The sequence below is a fragment of the Sorex fumeus genome, unplaced genomic scaffold, assembly GCF_029834395.1.
Source record: "Sorex fumeus unplaced genomic scaffold, SorFum_2.1 ptg000054l, whole genome shotgun sequence".
Classification (NCBI taxonomy): domain Eukaryota; kingdom Metazoa; phylum Chordata; class Mammalia; order Eulipotyphla; family Soricidae; genus Sorex; species Sorex fumeus.
The window spans coordinates 3,208,248-3,223,199 of record NW_026606111.1 but is presented as its reverse complement, the minus strand read 5'-3'; the positions used below and the strand labels follow the sequence as shown (position 1 = coordinate 3,223,199).

General features: G+C 63.7%; 2 protein-coding genes across 2 annotated transcripts; both read left to right on the top strand.

Annotated features, from left to right (window-relative positions):
• Nucleotides 1-87: 87 nt before the first annotated feature.
• SLC39A4 (solute carrier family 39 member 4) lies at nt 88-3,791 on the top strand. Its single transcript, XM_056125424.1, has 13 exons — nt 88-426; nt 587-835; nt 999-1,016; nt 1,054-1,249; nt 1,326-1,486; nt 1,569-1,740; nt 1,927-2,099; nt 2,219-2,362; nt 2,440-2,571; nt 2,689-2,743; nt 2,895-3,047; nt 3,389-3,576; nt 3,663-3,791. The coding sequence occupies exons 1-13, from the start codon at nt 88-90 to the stop codon at nt 3,789-3,791; spliced, it is 2,109 nt and encodes a 702-aa protein (XP_055981399.1).
• A 1,749-nt stretch (nt 3,792-5,540) lies between these two features.
• CPSF1 (cleavage and polyadenylation specific factor 1) lies at nt 5,541-14,914 on the top strand. The gene is made up of 38 exons (XM_056125265.1): nt 5,541-5,639; nt 5,923-6,077; nt 7,535-7,562; nt 7,638-7,780; nt 7,858-7,938; nt 8,117-8,268; nt 8,347-8,493; nt 8,569-8,708; nt 8,785-8,895; nt 8,977-9,070; nt 9,155-9,242; nt 9,373-9,495; nt 9,565-9,616; nt 9,696-9,790; nt 9,868-9,942; nt 10,018-10,098; nt 10,185-10,274; nt 10,355-10,465; nt 10,543-10,684; nt 10,762-10,940; nt 11,026-11,162; nt 11,244-11,418; nt 11,565-11,771; nt 11,849-11,938; nt 12,011-12,154; nt 12,234-12,386; nt 12,630-12,746; nt 12,814-12,904; nt 12,978-13,062; nt 13,139-13,280; nt 13,369-13,521; nt 13,606-13,782; nt 13,856-13,922; nt 13,996-14,043; nt 14,119-14,274; nt 14,350-14,479; nt 14,562-14,700; nt 14,781-14,914. The coding sequence occupies exons 2-38, from the start codon at nt 5,934-5,936 to the stop codon at nt 14,826-14,828; spliced, it is 4,335 nt and encodes a 1,444-aa protein (XP_055981240.1). The 5' UTR covers nt 5,541-5,639; nt 5,923-5,933; the 3' UTR covers nt 14,829-14,914.
• Nucleotides 14,915-14,952: the final 38 nt, after the last annotated feature.

Genomic DNA, 14,952 nt, shown 5'->3' with positions numbered 1-14,952 from the left:
AACACACACACACACTCACACAGACACACAAAGGGGGGGAAGGGGCCCAGCCTTGCCCCATAGGCCACGGGGAGGATCTGTACTGGAATGGCTCGGGCGCGGCCAATCACAGAGCAGTGCCGGAAATACCGCCGATCTCTGTGCCTGGGCGGGTGGGTCGAGCCCAGCCTCAGTCTAGTAGCCGGCAGTCCACTCAGCCAGCACAACCTCTGGGCCTGCGAGCGCAGACACAATCTCAGCATGACCCACCAAGCCCTGCCCCAGTGGGGGCTGCTGCTGGTCATTCTGCTGGGACCCACCTGGGCCCGGCCCGGCCCCATGCTCAGGGCGCTGTCCTCGCAGGGTGCTCTGGACCGGGCGGCGCTGAGCAGCCTGTTAAATACGCTGGCGGCCCGTGTGCACTGCACCAGCGGGCCGTGTGGAAAGGTAACTGCCCCACCCGTCGGTCGAAGGGTGCCCCGCCCTGGGAGAGGACACGGAGGGAGGGCAGTCCGTGGGTGGGGCGTGTGCGGTGCTGGGGACGGCTGGCGGGAGAGGGTGGACATGGCGGCAGCCCCTGCCCGGCGTTTGGTGTCTATGCCCACAGTGCCTGTCCGTGGAGCGAGCCCTGGCCCTGGGAGGGCTCCCTCGGGGCCAGGTGCTGGAGCCTGGGTACGTGGCCCGCCTCAGTGCCGCTGCTGCCCTCTACTTGAGCAACCCTGAGGACACCTGTGCCGATATCCTAGCTGGACATTGGGCCTCCCGTGCAGACCACCTGCTGGCCCGGCTCCAGGGCCCTGGGGCCCTGATTCCAGGCCTGAGCTGGCTGCTACAGAGGATCCAAGCCCGGGCTGCTGCCGGCCAGTCCACTGCCCAGGGGGTGAGATCCCAGGCGGGCCACCGGGACTGCATTGGAGGGGAGGGTTCCCCATAGCCTGTGCTGGCCTGGGGCCCCTAGGGGACAGCTGCCGGGTGGGGGAGGGACTCTGTGGGCTGGGCACCACGGGGGGGGGGGGCAGGGGCAGACCCAGGCAATGGTCATGGAGTGTGAGTCTGAGGCCTGTCCCCCCACAGGCCTGTGTGGAGCTGCCCCAGCTACTGCAAGAAGCAGCGGAGGTGGGGGCCCCGGGCCGCCCTGGACCTGTGCTGGCTGCTGTGCTGGACCATGTCGGAAACGGGTCCTGCGTCCTTGGCCTGCCGACGCCCCAGTACTTTGTTGACTTCATCTTCCGGCAGCACAGTGGCGAAGCGCCGTATCTCACTCTAGCCGGTGAGGCCTAGGTCTGCAGGGTGGACGGGAGCCCGGGTGGTAGCCCCCACACTGAGCTAGGATGTGCCTTGGCCAGAGCTGACAGCCCTGATGCAGCACCTGGGGCTGGGTGGAGCTGCCAAGATGCCCCATGATGCCCACGGCCACGGAGCCCACGGAGACTCTAGACAGGCAGCCCAGCCCCTGGGCACCGTGCTCCATGCCACTGCCAACAGCAGCTCCAGCGTGTGGGACACGGTAAGCAGCCGGGCCCCTCGGCCAGGACGGGCGTCTCTGCCACCCAGAGGTGCGTGCCCTCAGCCTGCCCTGCCACCTGCAGGTGTGCCTCAGTGCCAGGGAGGTGATGGCTGTGTACGGCCTCTCGGAGGACACGGGAGTGACCCCGGCAGCATGGGCCCAGCTGAGCCCTGCCCTGCTCCAGCAGCAGCTGAGTGGGGCCTGTGGCCCCCAGGGCAGGGCCCCCACCCAGAACCAGCTCAGCCCAGCAGAACGTGAGTATCACCCCAGCTGTGCCGCCCGTCTGGCTGTGGCCGGCTGCTGGCAGCACGGCAGGGAGGGAGGGAGGGGCATCTGAGCAAAGTGTGGTGCTCCCAGGGAGATGCAGGGCGAGAGGCTGTAGCAGCAGGGATGGGCCGAGCCAGACCCGCTCTCACCAGCCCTCGCGGTCCTGCCCCCAGAGTATCTGTATGGCTCGCTGGCGACTCTGCTCATCGGCCTCTCCGCCGCGCTGGGCCTCCTGCTGCTGTGCTGTGCCAAGTGCAGCAGGGCCACACACTACGTGCGGCAGGCCTTCCTGGGCCTGGCCGTGGGGGCCCTCACCGGAGATGCCCTCCTGCACCTGACCCCTAAGGTTAGTCAGAGCCTGCTCTCCTGGGCCCCATTGCCTCGGCGGCTCCCCAACGCCCACTTCCCTCTCCCTGCCCACGGGAGGTGGCTCCAAGTCACCCAGCCTGGCACTTTCTACCCCAGGTGCTGGGGCTGCATGTCCACAATGGGGGTGGCGGTGACCATGGCCCCCAGCCCACCTGGCGCCTCCTGGCCATGCTTGGCGGCCTCTACACCTTCTTCCTGTTTGAGAACCTCTTCAATCTCTTGCTGCCTGTGGATCCTGAGGTGAGGTCCTCAGCTGGGATGTGGGGGGTGGAAGAACCGGGTAGGAAAGTGGGCCTTGAGTCACTTCCCCCCCACAGGACCCAAAGGACGGGCCCTGCACCCACGGAAGCCACAGTCAAGGAGGCCACAGCCACGGCGTGCCCCTGCAGCTGGCACCCAGTGAGCTCCGGCTACCCAAGCAGCCGCACGAGAGCTCCCAAGCCGACCTGGTGAGCCTGCCCAAGTCCTCACCCATGGGACCCTCAGCCCCTCCCCAAGCCCCAGTCTGGGACCCAGCCCCTCCTCACCCCTCTGCCCAGTGCCTCACGCTGATTGACCCCCTCCAGGTGCCAGACGAGAGCCCAGAGTTGCTGAGTCAGGAACCCCAGAGAAGGAGCCCAGGTGCCTCTGGAGGGAGGCCTGGAAAAAATGGGGGGCAGCAGTGTAGGGCCAGGTTGGCAGAGACGCAGACAATGCAGGACGCGGGCAGTGAGGGAAATGGCAGGGAGTGTGGAGCTGGGCAAAAGCCGACCCACAGCTTCCCTGTCTGCAGAGCTGAGACTGCTGCCTTATATGATCACGGTGGGCGATGCCGTGCACAACTTTGCGGACGGCCTGGCCGTGGGCGCCGCCTTTGCGTCCTCCTGGAAGACTGGACTGGCCACCTCGCTGGCGGTATTCTGCCACGAGGTGCCACATGAGCTGGGTGAGAGTCTGGGTGCGGAGAGGGGATGGGGCGGAGCCTGCTGGGAAAAGGGCTCTGACAGGACCGAGCCTGTTACGGGTAAAGGACTTCGGGTCAGACAGAGTGGGGTCCACGGGCAGGGTCACACAAGGCAGCTCGGGTTGTGGCTGGGCGGAGCCTGAGAGAAGGGAGGAGCTTGGGGAGTAGGGCGGTGAAGCGGGGCCTGAGAGGTGGGAGGAGTCTGGAGAGTGGGGCGGTTGGGCGGGGCCTGGGAGGTGGGAGGAGTCAGGGGAGTGGGGCAGTGGGGCGGGGCCTGAGAGGTGGGGCGGGGTTACAGCCTGACCCCGCCCCTCCCCGCCTAGGGGACTTTGCTGCCCTGCTGCACGCTGGACTGTCTGTGCGCCGTGCACTGCTGCTGAACTTGGCCTCGGCGCTCACGGCCTTCGCCGGCCTCTATGCGGCGCTAGGGATCGGCGTCACCGAGGAGAGCGAGGCCTGGATCCTAGCTGTCGCCACTGGTCTTTTCCTTTACGTGGCGCTCTGTGACATGGTCAGGCTGGTGGGGCCGGAGGGTGCCCAGGGGTGAAGGGCTGCGTGGGGCTGAGCTGGCTACTGACCTGAGTGTCATCTCCTCAGCTCCCAGCTATGCTGAACGTGCGGGACCGGCGGCCCTGGCTCCTCTTCCTTCTGCACAACGTGGGCCTGCTGGGCGGTTGGGCCGTGCTGCTTCTGCTGTCGCTGTACGAGGAGAACATCGTCCTCTGAGCACCTCCTCCAGCCTCCTGTGTCTCCAGGCCCGCTGTTAGAGCCCTCTCCCCAGCCATCCTCCCACTGCAATAAACACATTGTCCCAGGCTGACTTACCTTCCTAGCAGGGCTCTGTGGTGACCCTGCAGGTAACCAGGGCTGTGCCCTCCTCTGGGTGTGCGGGCCCGCTGGTGGGCAGAGCCATAGCCAGCGGTGACTCAGGGTCACAGCATTCAAACTTGATGACTCAGAGAAGGAGAAGCCAAGCCGCCAGAAGGGCTCACCCAGATGAGGTTGGAGAGGGGTTTGGAGCTGACGCCAGCGGGACTGCGTGGGGCCCTGCGTGTTCATGGGGCCCTCGCAGTGACCAGTTTACACAAGCTTGTAGGTTTAGGGCAATGGAAACCAACTTCCTCATGGTTCTGATACCCGTGGACGGTGATTCCCCAGGTGACTTATCTGAAGCAGAGAGGAGAGAGATGACCACTTTCTTCCAATCTCACTGCTGCCATCCTGGGACCAGCAGGGAAGGCTAGTCTGGATGAGCCCTGGGCCAGGCCCTGTGTGGCATGGGCCAGAACCCCACCAGCCCACTAGGTAGTCATCAAGCCATACCTGATGTCCACTTGTTCTACCCAGCACAGGAGTTAATCCCCACGACCTGATTTCTCAGGGAGTCATGGACTCAAACTGGAGTGAGGAACTGTTCTTTTTAGGAAAGGAAAGTCATTCCTAGACCTTATCCAGGAAGTTTTGGTCCTTCAACTTTCTCACAGAAAAGAATTTCAGAAGGAGAAGATCAATAAAGTATGAACAGATTTTATTTGGAAGTTTTGAGAAAGGGGAGGGAGAGAAAGCAAGCGAGAGAAAGGAGCTCAAGTCTTCTCCAAAGGCAAAGAGAGCCCCAGTCTACATCCCAGCATCAGATATGAGAATATGAAAGTACACATTTCAAGAGGGGAGACGTGGGAACCACATGTGCTGGACAGCAACATGTGGACACAGGCAGCATGTGGGCTCGGCAGCACATGTGCATGCTTCCTTTGCTCAGGTTGACTTTTATAGGGTCTCTCATCAGATCTTGATTCCTGTGCTCACAAGGTGGACTCTTTACAGCCTTAGGGCTACTGATTTTCTTACTTTCCAGGAATTCCCTTGCCATGGAGGGCCCCTTCCCAATCTACCTTCCTACCTCAGTTATGCAGGCTAAAACCTGGGCCCATGTGTGGAGGCTCCCGTGGTCCAAGATGGACTTAGAGGAGAGGCTCCCTTGGCCACAGGGGTCCAGCCTGGGAGTGGGCAGTGGGAGGTCAGAGCTCTGGCAGGGACTGGGCAATGAGTCCCCAGCGAGTTTGTGATGGCAGGTGGGTCAGGGAAGGGAAGTCAGTCCTGGCTGCCTCTCCAGCCTCCCCCACGTAGCAGCACTGTGTTTTGGTTTGGGGGCTACATCCCATGGTGTTCAGGGCTCACCTCTGGCTATGCAGGTAGGGATGGTTCGGTCAGTCGTGTACAAGGAGAACGCCCTCCCGGCTGGTTGTCCTATCGCTCCGCCGAACTGAACAGCTCTTCGGGGCCTCACTTTATCTCCCACGACGCCGGTCCATGCGGGTTTGCAGGAAAGACTCGCCTGTTGCTGAAAGCGAGGTCTTGGGGGCTACTAGTATCCCGGCGGCGCGAGCCGGCGTTGGCTGACCGTGGGCATTCCTCCCGCCGGCCACCAGGGGACGCTGCTGCCCCGCAGCCCACGGCCGCGGCGCGGTGCGCAGGCGCAGGCCAGGAGCCCGGAACTCGGACGCGCCGGAGCGTGCGTGCCGCGGGATTCTGAAGCCGCTGCACCGCGCGCGCCGCTCGGCCGCTCTCCTCCAGGTGCCTGGGCCGCCGGGGGTCTGGGCCGGCGCGGGGCTGGGCCGGGCAGGGCCGGCCGGGGCGGGCGCCTGGGCCGGGCGGGGGGCTGGGCCTGGCGGGGGGCTGGGCCTGGCGGGGTTCTAGGCAGGGCTGGGGTCCTGGGTGGAGGGCCGGGCAGGGGTCTGGGCCAAGCAGGGGTTCCGGGCTGACCGCGGTTCCAGGCCTGGCGGTGTCCTGGGCTGGGGGCCGGGCCGGGCGGGGTTCTGGGCCAGGCTGGGGTCTCACCGTGCTGCCTGGCCCGCAGCCCCCGGTGCCATGTATGCCGTGTACAAGCAGGCGCACCCGCCCACTGGGCTGGAGTTCGCCATGTACTGCAACTTCTTCAACAACAGCGAGCGCAACCTCGTGGTGGCCGGCACATCGCAGCTCTACGTGTACCGGCTCAACCGCGACGCCGAGGTGGGCCTGGACGGAGGGCGGGGCGGGGGAGGTGCCCCTCGGAGCAAGAGGGGGCAAGAGCGGGGAGCATCTCGAGCGCAGGGTGGAGGAGAGAGGAGAGAGCCGGCTCAGCCCACCCCACGCTCAGCTTGGTGCCTCTGCCACCCTCTCTGTCCTGCTGTCACACCTTGACTCTTGTGCTCTGGGCTCCCTCCCCCCACTCCCCGTTGTGCTCAGGAATCGCTACCTGGCATTGCTTGAGTCAGGGCTGGTAGTGTGCAAGGCCAGCACCTTAACTCTCAAACTCTCTTCCCGACCCACACTGGTGACTGATTTTCAGCTTTTGGTCCGCACCTGTTGATGCTCAGGGCTTGCTGGTTCAGAAACCACTCCTGGTGGTACTGAGGAGACCAGAGGGGAAGCTAGGGATTGAACCCAGGTCAGCCATGTGCAAGGCGAGTGCTCTACTCTGTACTCCAGCCCTTGACTTAACACATGGTATTAGCCCTGAAAAACGTGACCCTGACTTTCAGCATGGAAACTGGGTTTGAATGCTTGCCGCTTGGGAGTATTCAGGAGACAATAACTGGTATGAGGGAAACGGGTTTACTCAGGGACCAGCAGCCTGAGAATATGGTTGATCTCTGTTTTTTGTTTTGGTCCTCAGGGCTGACCCCTGCCTCCTCACGCAGGGATCTCTCCTGGCCCGGCTTAGCACCGCATGGGGTGGTGGGGCTCAGACCTGGGTCATTCAGAGCAAGTGCCCCCTCACTGTCCTGTAATTCTGGCAGCACCTGGGCGACCATCTGGGGTGCCAGGGGTTCAACCTGGGTTGGCCATGTGCAGTCAAGCGCCCTGTCCATTGTACTGTTCCTCCGGCCCACCGCGTAACATGCCTAACATTGGGGCAGGCAGGAGCAAGGACTGAGTAAAAGGCCCAGGAGTCCCGTGGTGAGCAAGATTTTGGTGGTTGTATTTGGGCCACACCTGACAGTGTTCAGAGATCACTGCTGGCGGGACTTAGGACACCGATAGAGTGCCGGGAGTCGGACACAACTGTGTGCAGGGCCGGTGCCTGGCCCGCTGTGCTGTCACTCCCGACAGGGCACGTTCCTGTGTCCTGCCAGCAGCGGACCCTCTGCTCCTTGTGGTTTTGCCTTTCCCTTGGGTGTGGGCCTGCCTTCAGCCCCGTGGGGGTGCTCACATCGGGACCTTGATGAGGCTGCTTTGTCGTAACAGTGTCCTTTATAATAGAGCAAAAGGAACATCGGTTCAAGGTGGATTCCTGTGGGCAGGAGCATTGAGGGGATTCTGGGGGTCACCCTTTGGGGCGGTCGAGGCAGTACTCTGGAGGCAGCGTTCCTGCATTGAGTTGGCTGACCAGCCTCTGGCCATCACTGGGAACTGGCCACTCAGGCCAGCTCTGCGCAGAGGGAGGGGGACAGGGCCCTTCACTCTCCTCCTTCCTCCTTCTGCAGGCGCCAACCCGGAGTGACAGGAGCACAGGTGAAGGCAGGGTGAGCTCCCAGGGCTGGGTGGGGAGGACTGGGGGCCCAGAGAGTACCACTTCCTGTCCCCCAGAGGGCAGGGTACACCGGGAGCACCGGGAGAAGCTGGAGCTGGTGGCCTCGTTCTCCTTCTTCGGGAATGTCATGTCCATGGCCAGTGTGCAGCTGGCTGGGGCTAAGAGAGACGCCCTGCTGCTGAGCTTCAAAGATGCCAAGGTGGGCATGGGGGCAGGGTGGGACAGGAGGCCTGGCTGCGGCGGTACAGAGGCCGCACTCTGACCCGCTGTCCCCAGCTCTCGGTGGTTGAGTACGACCCGGGCACGCACGACCTTAAGACACTGTCTCTGCACTACTTCGAGGAACCTGAACTGCGGGTAGGACCATGCTGGGGAGCCTGGCTGGAGCCCGCCCTCACTCAACCCCACCCACCCCTCCTCCTCCCTCCTCCCCCTACCCCTTTCTCTGCCCTGCCTTCTTGCTGACCACCCCCCCATAGTCCCTCCCCTGTGTCCCAGCCACCGACCCGCTGCTCTCCTGGCCTCGCTTCCCCAGGATGGGTTTGTGCAGAACGTGCACACGCCGCGGGTTCGAGTGGACCCGGATGGGCGCTGTGCTGCCATGCTCATCTACGGTACACGCCTGGTGGTCCTGCCCTTCCGAAGGGAGAGCCTGGCTGAGGAGCACGAGGGCCTTGTGGGTGAGGGGTGAGTATGGGGGCGGCTGCCCAGCCCTCCGCTGGCCTGCCCGCCCCTGCACCTGCAACCCTGACCCTGTGCTCCCAGGCAGAGGTCCAGCTTCCTGCCCAGCTACATCATCGACGTTCGAGCCCTGGACGAGAAGCTGCTCAACATCGTGGACCTGCAGTTCCTGCACGGCTACTACGAGCCCACCCTGCTCATCCTCTTTGAGCCCAACCAGACGTGGCCAGGGTGAGCCCGAGGCTTGGGAGGGCGGGGCAGGCACCCGGTGCTCAAGCCCCGGCTGATCTCCTGGCCCTGTGGTAGGCGTGTGGCCGTGAGGCAGGACACGTGCTCCATCGTGGCCATTTCCCTGAACATCACCCAGAAGGTGCACCCAGTCATCTGGTCCCTAACCAGCCTGCCCTTCGATTGCACCCAGGCCCTGGCAGTGCCCAAGCCCATAGGTGAGGCCCAGGGGCAAGAGTGGGGGTGGGGTGGGGAGGCAAGGCCCATCCCAGCAGCCCACAACTTGCTCTCCAGGTGGAGTGGTGATCTTTGCCGTCAACTCCCTGCTGTACCTGAACCAAAGCGTGCCCCCCTACGGAGTGGCGCTCAATAGCCTCACCTCTGGCACCACCGCCTTCCCCTTGCGTGAGTTGGCAGGGCCACACGGGCAGGCGTGGTGGCCGGCTCGCGGCAGGGCGGGGTGCTGAGCAGCGGCTGCACCCACAGGCACACAGGAGGGTGTCCGCATCACTCTGGACTGTGCTCAGGCTGCTTTCATCTCCTACGACAAGATGGTCGTTTCCCTCAAGGGTGGCGAGATGTGAGTCTCCCCTTCCCCGGCCCACACAGCCTCCTCCACCCCCGCCTGGCCCTGCCGGCAGCCCTGACCCAGTGTGCCCCCCAGCTACGTGCTGACCCTCATCACAGACGGCATGCGTAGTGTCCGCGCCTTCCACTTTGACAAGGCGGCCGCCAGCGTCCTCACCACCAGCGTGAGTGGGGCCCACCCTCACCCCGGCTCCTGGGATGGCGGCCCTCATCCCCTGCCACCCCCCCCCCCCCCGTCTCCTCGGGCCTCACCCCCCCAACTGCCTCCTTGGCCCTCACCTGCTGCCCCCTCAGATGGTCACCATGGACCCTGGGTACCTGTTCCTTGGGTCACGCCTCGGCAACTCCTTGCTCCTCAAGTACACGGAGAAACTGCAGGAGCCTCCAGTTGGTGCCACACGCGATGCAGCAGACAAGGTGGGGCCTGGATGGTGGGGGCTCAGGGTGGGATGACCACTGGGCTGCTCACTTTTCTCCTGCCCCCAGGAGGAGCCTCCCTCCAAGAAGAAGCGGGTGGACTCCACAGGCAGCTGGTCAGGTAAGTGGGAGTAGGTGGGTGAGCATGGGCTGGACAGCTGGTGAGGGCTGGGGAAGCTCCCAAAGACTCTGTATTGCAGGAGCCAAGTCACTGCCACAGGATGAGGTGGACGAGATTGAAGTCTATGGCAGTGAGGCCCAGTCGGGCACACAGCTGGCCACTTACTCCTTTGAGGTGAGGCAGGCTTGGGCTCCCATTTCCCTGCCGGGCCCCCTTCCCACCAGATGCCCCCTGACTCTGCCTCCCCACAGGTGTGTGACAGCATTCTCAATATTGGACCCTGTGCCAATGCTGCCATGGGCGAGCCTGCCTTCCTTTCTGAAGAGGTGCTGGGGCATGGCGGGGGGCTGTGGGGTGGGGCTGTGGGGCGCGCAGGGGCAGTGCTCACCCCAGGCCTACAGTTCCAGAACAGCCCGGAGCCGGATCTGGAGATAGTGGTCTGCTCTGGCTATGGGAAGAACGGGGCCCTGTCGGTGCTGCAGGTGAGGTGGTGGGTGGGCGGGGCTGCTCATGTGTGGGCGGGGCCGCTTCTGGGGTCTGTGTGAACTGACCCCCACCCCTGTTGCAGAAGAGCATCCGGCCCCAGGTGGTGACGACCTTTGAGCTGCCGGGCTGCTATGACATGTGGACGGTCATCGCTCCTGTGCGGAAGGAGCAGGTAGTACCGCAGGCCAGCTGGACGCATACAGGGTCCACTCTGGGGGTCAGCTCTCAGGCCCTGCCCCTCTGCCCTCCCAGGATGAGACTCCCAACGCGGAAGGTGCAGAGCAGGAGCCCAGCGCTGCCGAGGCAGAGGATGACGGGAGAAGACACGGGTTCCTGATCCTGAGCCGGGAGGATTCCACCATGGTGAGGATGGGCTGCTGGCAGTGCGGGAGTCATCTGTGCCAGGGTGGGCACGACCCTCCTTACACTGCCACCTTCAGATTTTGCAGACCGGCCAGGAGATCATGGAGCTGGACACCAGTGGCTTTGCCACACAGGGCCCCACGGTCTTTGCCGGAAACATTGGGGACAACCGCTACATTGTGCAAGTGTCTCCACTTGGGATCCGCCTACTGGAAGGAGGTAAGCTGTGGTTGGGAGTGGGCAGCAGGTGCTGGGTGGGCTGCATCAGGGAGACCACCGGCGCCTCTCGCCCACAGTGAACCAGCTGCACTTCATCCCCGTTGATCTGGGCGCCCCCATCGTGCATTGTGCTGTGGCGGACCCCTACGTTGTCATCATGAGTGCAGAAGGCCACGTCGCCATGTTCCTGCTTAAGAGCGACTCCTATGGGGGCCGCCACCACCGCCTGGCACTGCACAAACCTCCCTTGCACCACGTACGGCCCCCCTTTGCTCCCTGTGCTGCCCACCCTTCCCCCTCCCTGTGTTTCCCACAGTTGAGCCGTCCCTCCACTTCTGCAGCAGTCTAAGGTGATCACGCTGTGCTTGTACCGTGATGTCAGCGGCATGTTCACCACTGAGAGCCGTCTCGGCGGGGCCCGCGATGAGCTGGGGGGCCGTGTGGGCTCTGAGGTGGAGGGCCAGGGATCTGAGCCCAGGTAGGTGGGGCCCTGGGTGGGGGCCTGGGGCTGTCCCTGAGTCAGTGTGCCGTGACATGTCCATACGCTGTCTGTCTGCAGCCCCACAGTGGACGACGAGGAGGAGATGCTCTATGGAGATTCGGGGTCCCTTTTCAGCCCTAGCAAGGAGGAGGCCCGCCGGAGCAGCCAGCCCCCAGCGGACCGAGACCCTGCGCCCTTCCGTGCTGAGCCTACCCACTGGTGCCTGCTAGTGCGGGAGAATGGTACCATGGAGGTGGGTGTGCAGGCCACAATTTCCGAGTGTACCCGCTTCGTGACCTGTCCCCGGAACTACCAGCTCCCAACCATGTCCTCCAGATCTACCAGCTCCCGACCGTGACCCCCAGGCCCCCCAGACCTACCACCTCCTGTGTCTCCCAGATCTACCAGCTCCCAGACTGGCGGTTGGTGTTCCTCGTCAAGAATTTCCCGGTGGGCCAGCGAGTTTTGGTGGACAGCTCCTTCGGCCAGCCCACTACACAGGGAGAGGTCCGTAAAGAAGAAGCCACTCGCCAGGGGGAGCTGCCACTTGTCAAGGAGGTGTTGCTGGTGGCTCTGGGCAGCCGGCAGAGCAGGCCCTACCTGCTGGTGAGTGCTCCCCAGCCCAGCTGCTGCCCAGCTGCTGCTGAGTCTGGCTTCTTCCCCGGATGACCTGTGCTTCCCAGGTGCACGTGGACCAGGAGCTGCTCATCTACGAGGCCTTTGCCCACGACTCTCAGCTCGGCCAGGGCAACCTCAAAGTCCGCTTTAAGAAGGTGCTGCCTAGTGGGTGGTTGGGCGGGGGTCTGTTTCCCAGGGGCTGGCCTCATCGTGGCACCCCTGTGCAGGTCCCTCACAACATCAACTTCCGAGAGAAGAAGCCAAAACCGTCCAAGAAGAAGGCGGAAGGCAGCAGCGCCGAGGAGGGGGCTGGGACCCGGGGCCGTGTGGCCCGCTTCCGCTACTTTGAGGACATTTATGGCTACTCGGGGGTAGGTGGGCAGGGTGCTGGGGGGCCGGGTGGTGAAGGCCCTCAGCCCCGAAGCGTCTCTGAGCCTGGCCTGCTTTCAGGTGTTCATCTGTGGCCCCTCGCCCCACTGGCTCCTGGTGACAGGCCGGGGGGCACTGAGGCTGCACCCCATGGGTATTGACGGCCCCATCGACTCCTTTGCACCGTTTCACAATGTCAACTGTCCCCGCGGTTTCCTGTACTTCAACAGACAGGTAGGGACTGGCGGGTGCTACAGCTCTGGCCATGGAGGGGGCATTGACCTCATGCCGTGAGCTGAGCCAGGCATCACCCTCTCCAAGCCTGTCCTCTCTGACCAAGCTGACAGAGACCCCGCAGGGAGTTCCCTGTCTGGTTTTGCTGGGAGGCCCCTGCTTGCCATCAGCACCAGCCCGTGTGCGCTCTGGGACCGCTGAGCCGGCCCAGCACTCACAGCCTCCCCCTACCCGCCCCCGCAGGGAGAGCTGAGGATCAGCGTCCTGCCTGCCTACCTCTCGTATGACGCGCCCTGGCCTGTCAGGAAGATCCCGCTGCGCTGCACGGCCCACTACGTGGCCTACCATGTGGAGTCCAAGGTCTGCCCCAGACCCCCGCCCAGGGAAGGGAGGCCTGGCCCCAGGCTCAGCTTACTCTGTCCTCCAGGTGTACGCAGTGGCCACAAGCACCAACACGCCATGTACCCGCATCCCACGCATGACTGGCGAGGAAAAGGAATTTGAGACCATTGAGAGAGGTCCGGTGTGGCACCCGATTGGGCCTCACTGCCCACTGTGGTCCCATGGTAACCGCTGTCCCTGTCCCCGCAGATGACCGCTACATCCATCCCCAGCAGGAGGCTTTCTCCATCCAACTCATCTCCCCAGTCAGCTGGGAGGCCATCCCCAATGCCAGGTGCGGTGGTACCTGGTGGGAGGGGGTACTCCCCTGGCCCCCAACCTAGGCTGAGCTCTGACGGATGTGGCCACAGGATTGAGCTGGAGGAGTGGGAGCATGTCACGTGCATGAAGACGGTGTCGCTGCGCAGTGAGGAGACTGTGTCGGGCCTCAAGGGCTATGTGGCCGCAGGGACCTGCCTCATGCAGGGGGAGGAGGTCACGTGCCGCGGGCGGGTAAGGGACTGGCAGGCGGAGGCAGGCAGTGCCCGCAGCTGGCGCTGTGCCTGTGCACTGCTACCGCCCCCTCTCTGCCTCTACACAGATCCTCATCATGGATGTGATCGAGGTGGTGCCTGAGCCTGGCCAGCCCCTGACCAAGAACAAGTTCAAAGTCCTGTACGAGAAGGAGCAGAAGGGCCCGGTGACTGCCTTGTGCCACTGCAATGGCCACCTGGTGTCAGCAATCGGCCAGAAGGTGCTGCCCTGCCTCACTGCAGCCTGGTGTCCTGGGCTGGCCCAAGCTGCAGCTTCACACTCCCCCATCCCTTGTTCCCCTCAGATATTCCTGTGGAGTCTGCGTGCCAGTGAGCTGACGGGCATGGCTTTCATTGACACGCAGCTGTACATCCACCAGATGATCAGTGTTAAGAACTTTATCCTGGCAGCTGATGTCATGAAGAGTGTCTCCCTGCTCCGCTACCAGGAGGAGAGCAAGACGCTGAGCCTGGTGTCCAGGGTACGCAGCGGGCGGGCTGGTGGGGACAGCTGCCCCTGGCCGCCAGAGTGCACTGATGGCCCTCTGTCCCCAGGATGCAAAGCCTCTGGAGGTATACAGCGTGGACTTCATGGTGGACAACGCACAGCTGGGCTTCCTGGGTGAGCCATGGGTCAGGCCGGGCTGGGGCCCTGGGATCTCAGTGGGGCTGGAGCTGACTGTGCTGTTCTCCAGTGTCAGACCGTGACCGCAACCTCATGGTGTACATGTACCTGCCAGAAGGTGAGTGCCGCCTGCCAGGGGTGGGCCGGGTGGGCTGGGGCAGGCGGGTGATCACTGGAGGCTGCTTTGGCCCAGCCAAGGAGAGTTTCGGGGGCATGCGCCTGCTGCGGCGGGCCGACTTCCACGTTGGCGCCCATGTCAACACCTTCTGGAGGACTCCGTGCCGGGGTGCCGCTGAGGGGCCCAGCAAGAAGTCAGTGGTGTGGGAAAACAAGCACATCACGTGGTTCGGTGAGTGCCCTCGGGCAGAGGGGGGAATCACCAGTGGGCAGAAGCCCTGCGGCCTCACTCTGTACTGCCCCACAGCCACGCTGGACGGCGGCATTGGCCTCCTGCTGCCCATGCAAGAGAAGACCTACCGGCGGCTGCTGATGCTGCAGAATGCGCTCACTACCATGCTGCCCCACCACGCTGGCCTCAACCCCCGGGCCTTCCGGTGAATCACCACTTGGTCCTCAAAGCCACTCCCTGCCCTGCCCCCCCTGCCCACACCCACTTCTAACCCCGCCCCCCCCCAGGATGCTGCACGTGGACCGGCGCATCCTCCAGAATGCCGTGCGCAACGTGCTGGATGGGGAGCTGCTCAACCGCTACCTGTATCTAAGCACCATGGAGCGTGGGGAGCTGGCCAAGAAGATCGGGACCACGCCCGACATCGTGAGTGCCCAGCCACATGCCTCCACCCTCCTCGGCCACTCTGCTGTTCCCTGTCCCCTCATCCCACCCCTTTCCTCTAGATCCTGGATGATCTGCTGGAGACAGACCGCGTCACTGCCCACTTCTAGCCCCAGGACAGTCCCCTCCTTTTTTTGTACAAAACACAGAGATTTGTTTGGTTTGAGAAGAGCGTGTGGTCATTGCGGGCTACAGCCATAGCCCACCGTGTGCCCCCACACCAGGCACTTGCTC

Excerpts from the sequence above, each read along its gene's own strand:
- SLC39A4 (XM_056125424.1), top strand. The coding sequence starts at position 88 with ATGGCTCGGGCGCGGCCAATCACAGAGCAGTGCCGGAAATACCGCCGA. Across the intron at positions 427-586 it reads CCAGCGGGCCGTGTGGAAAG|TGCCTGTCCGTGGAGCGAGC; the intron begins GTAACTGCCCCA and ends CTATGCCCACAG. Across the intron at positions 3,048-3,388 it reads CGAGGTGCCACATGAGCTGG|GGGACTTTGCTGCCCTGCTG; the intron begins GTGAGAGTCTGG and ends CTCCCCGCCTAG.
- CPSF1 (XM_056125265.1), top strand. The coding sequence starts at position 5,934 with ATGTATGCCGTGTACAAGCAGGCGCACCCGCCCACTGGGCTGGAGTTC. Across the intron at positions 11,772-11,848 it reads AGAGCAGGCCCTACCTGCTG|GTGCACGTGGACCAGGAGCT; the intron begins GTGAGTGCTCCC and ends TGTGCTTCCCAG. Across the intron at positions 14,480-14,561 it reads CTCAACCCCCGGGCCTTCCG|GATGCTGCACGTGGACCGGC; the intron begins GTGAATCACCAC and ends GCCCCCCCCCAG.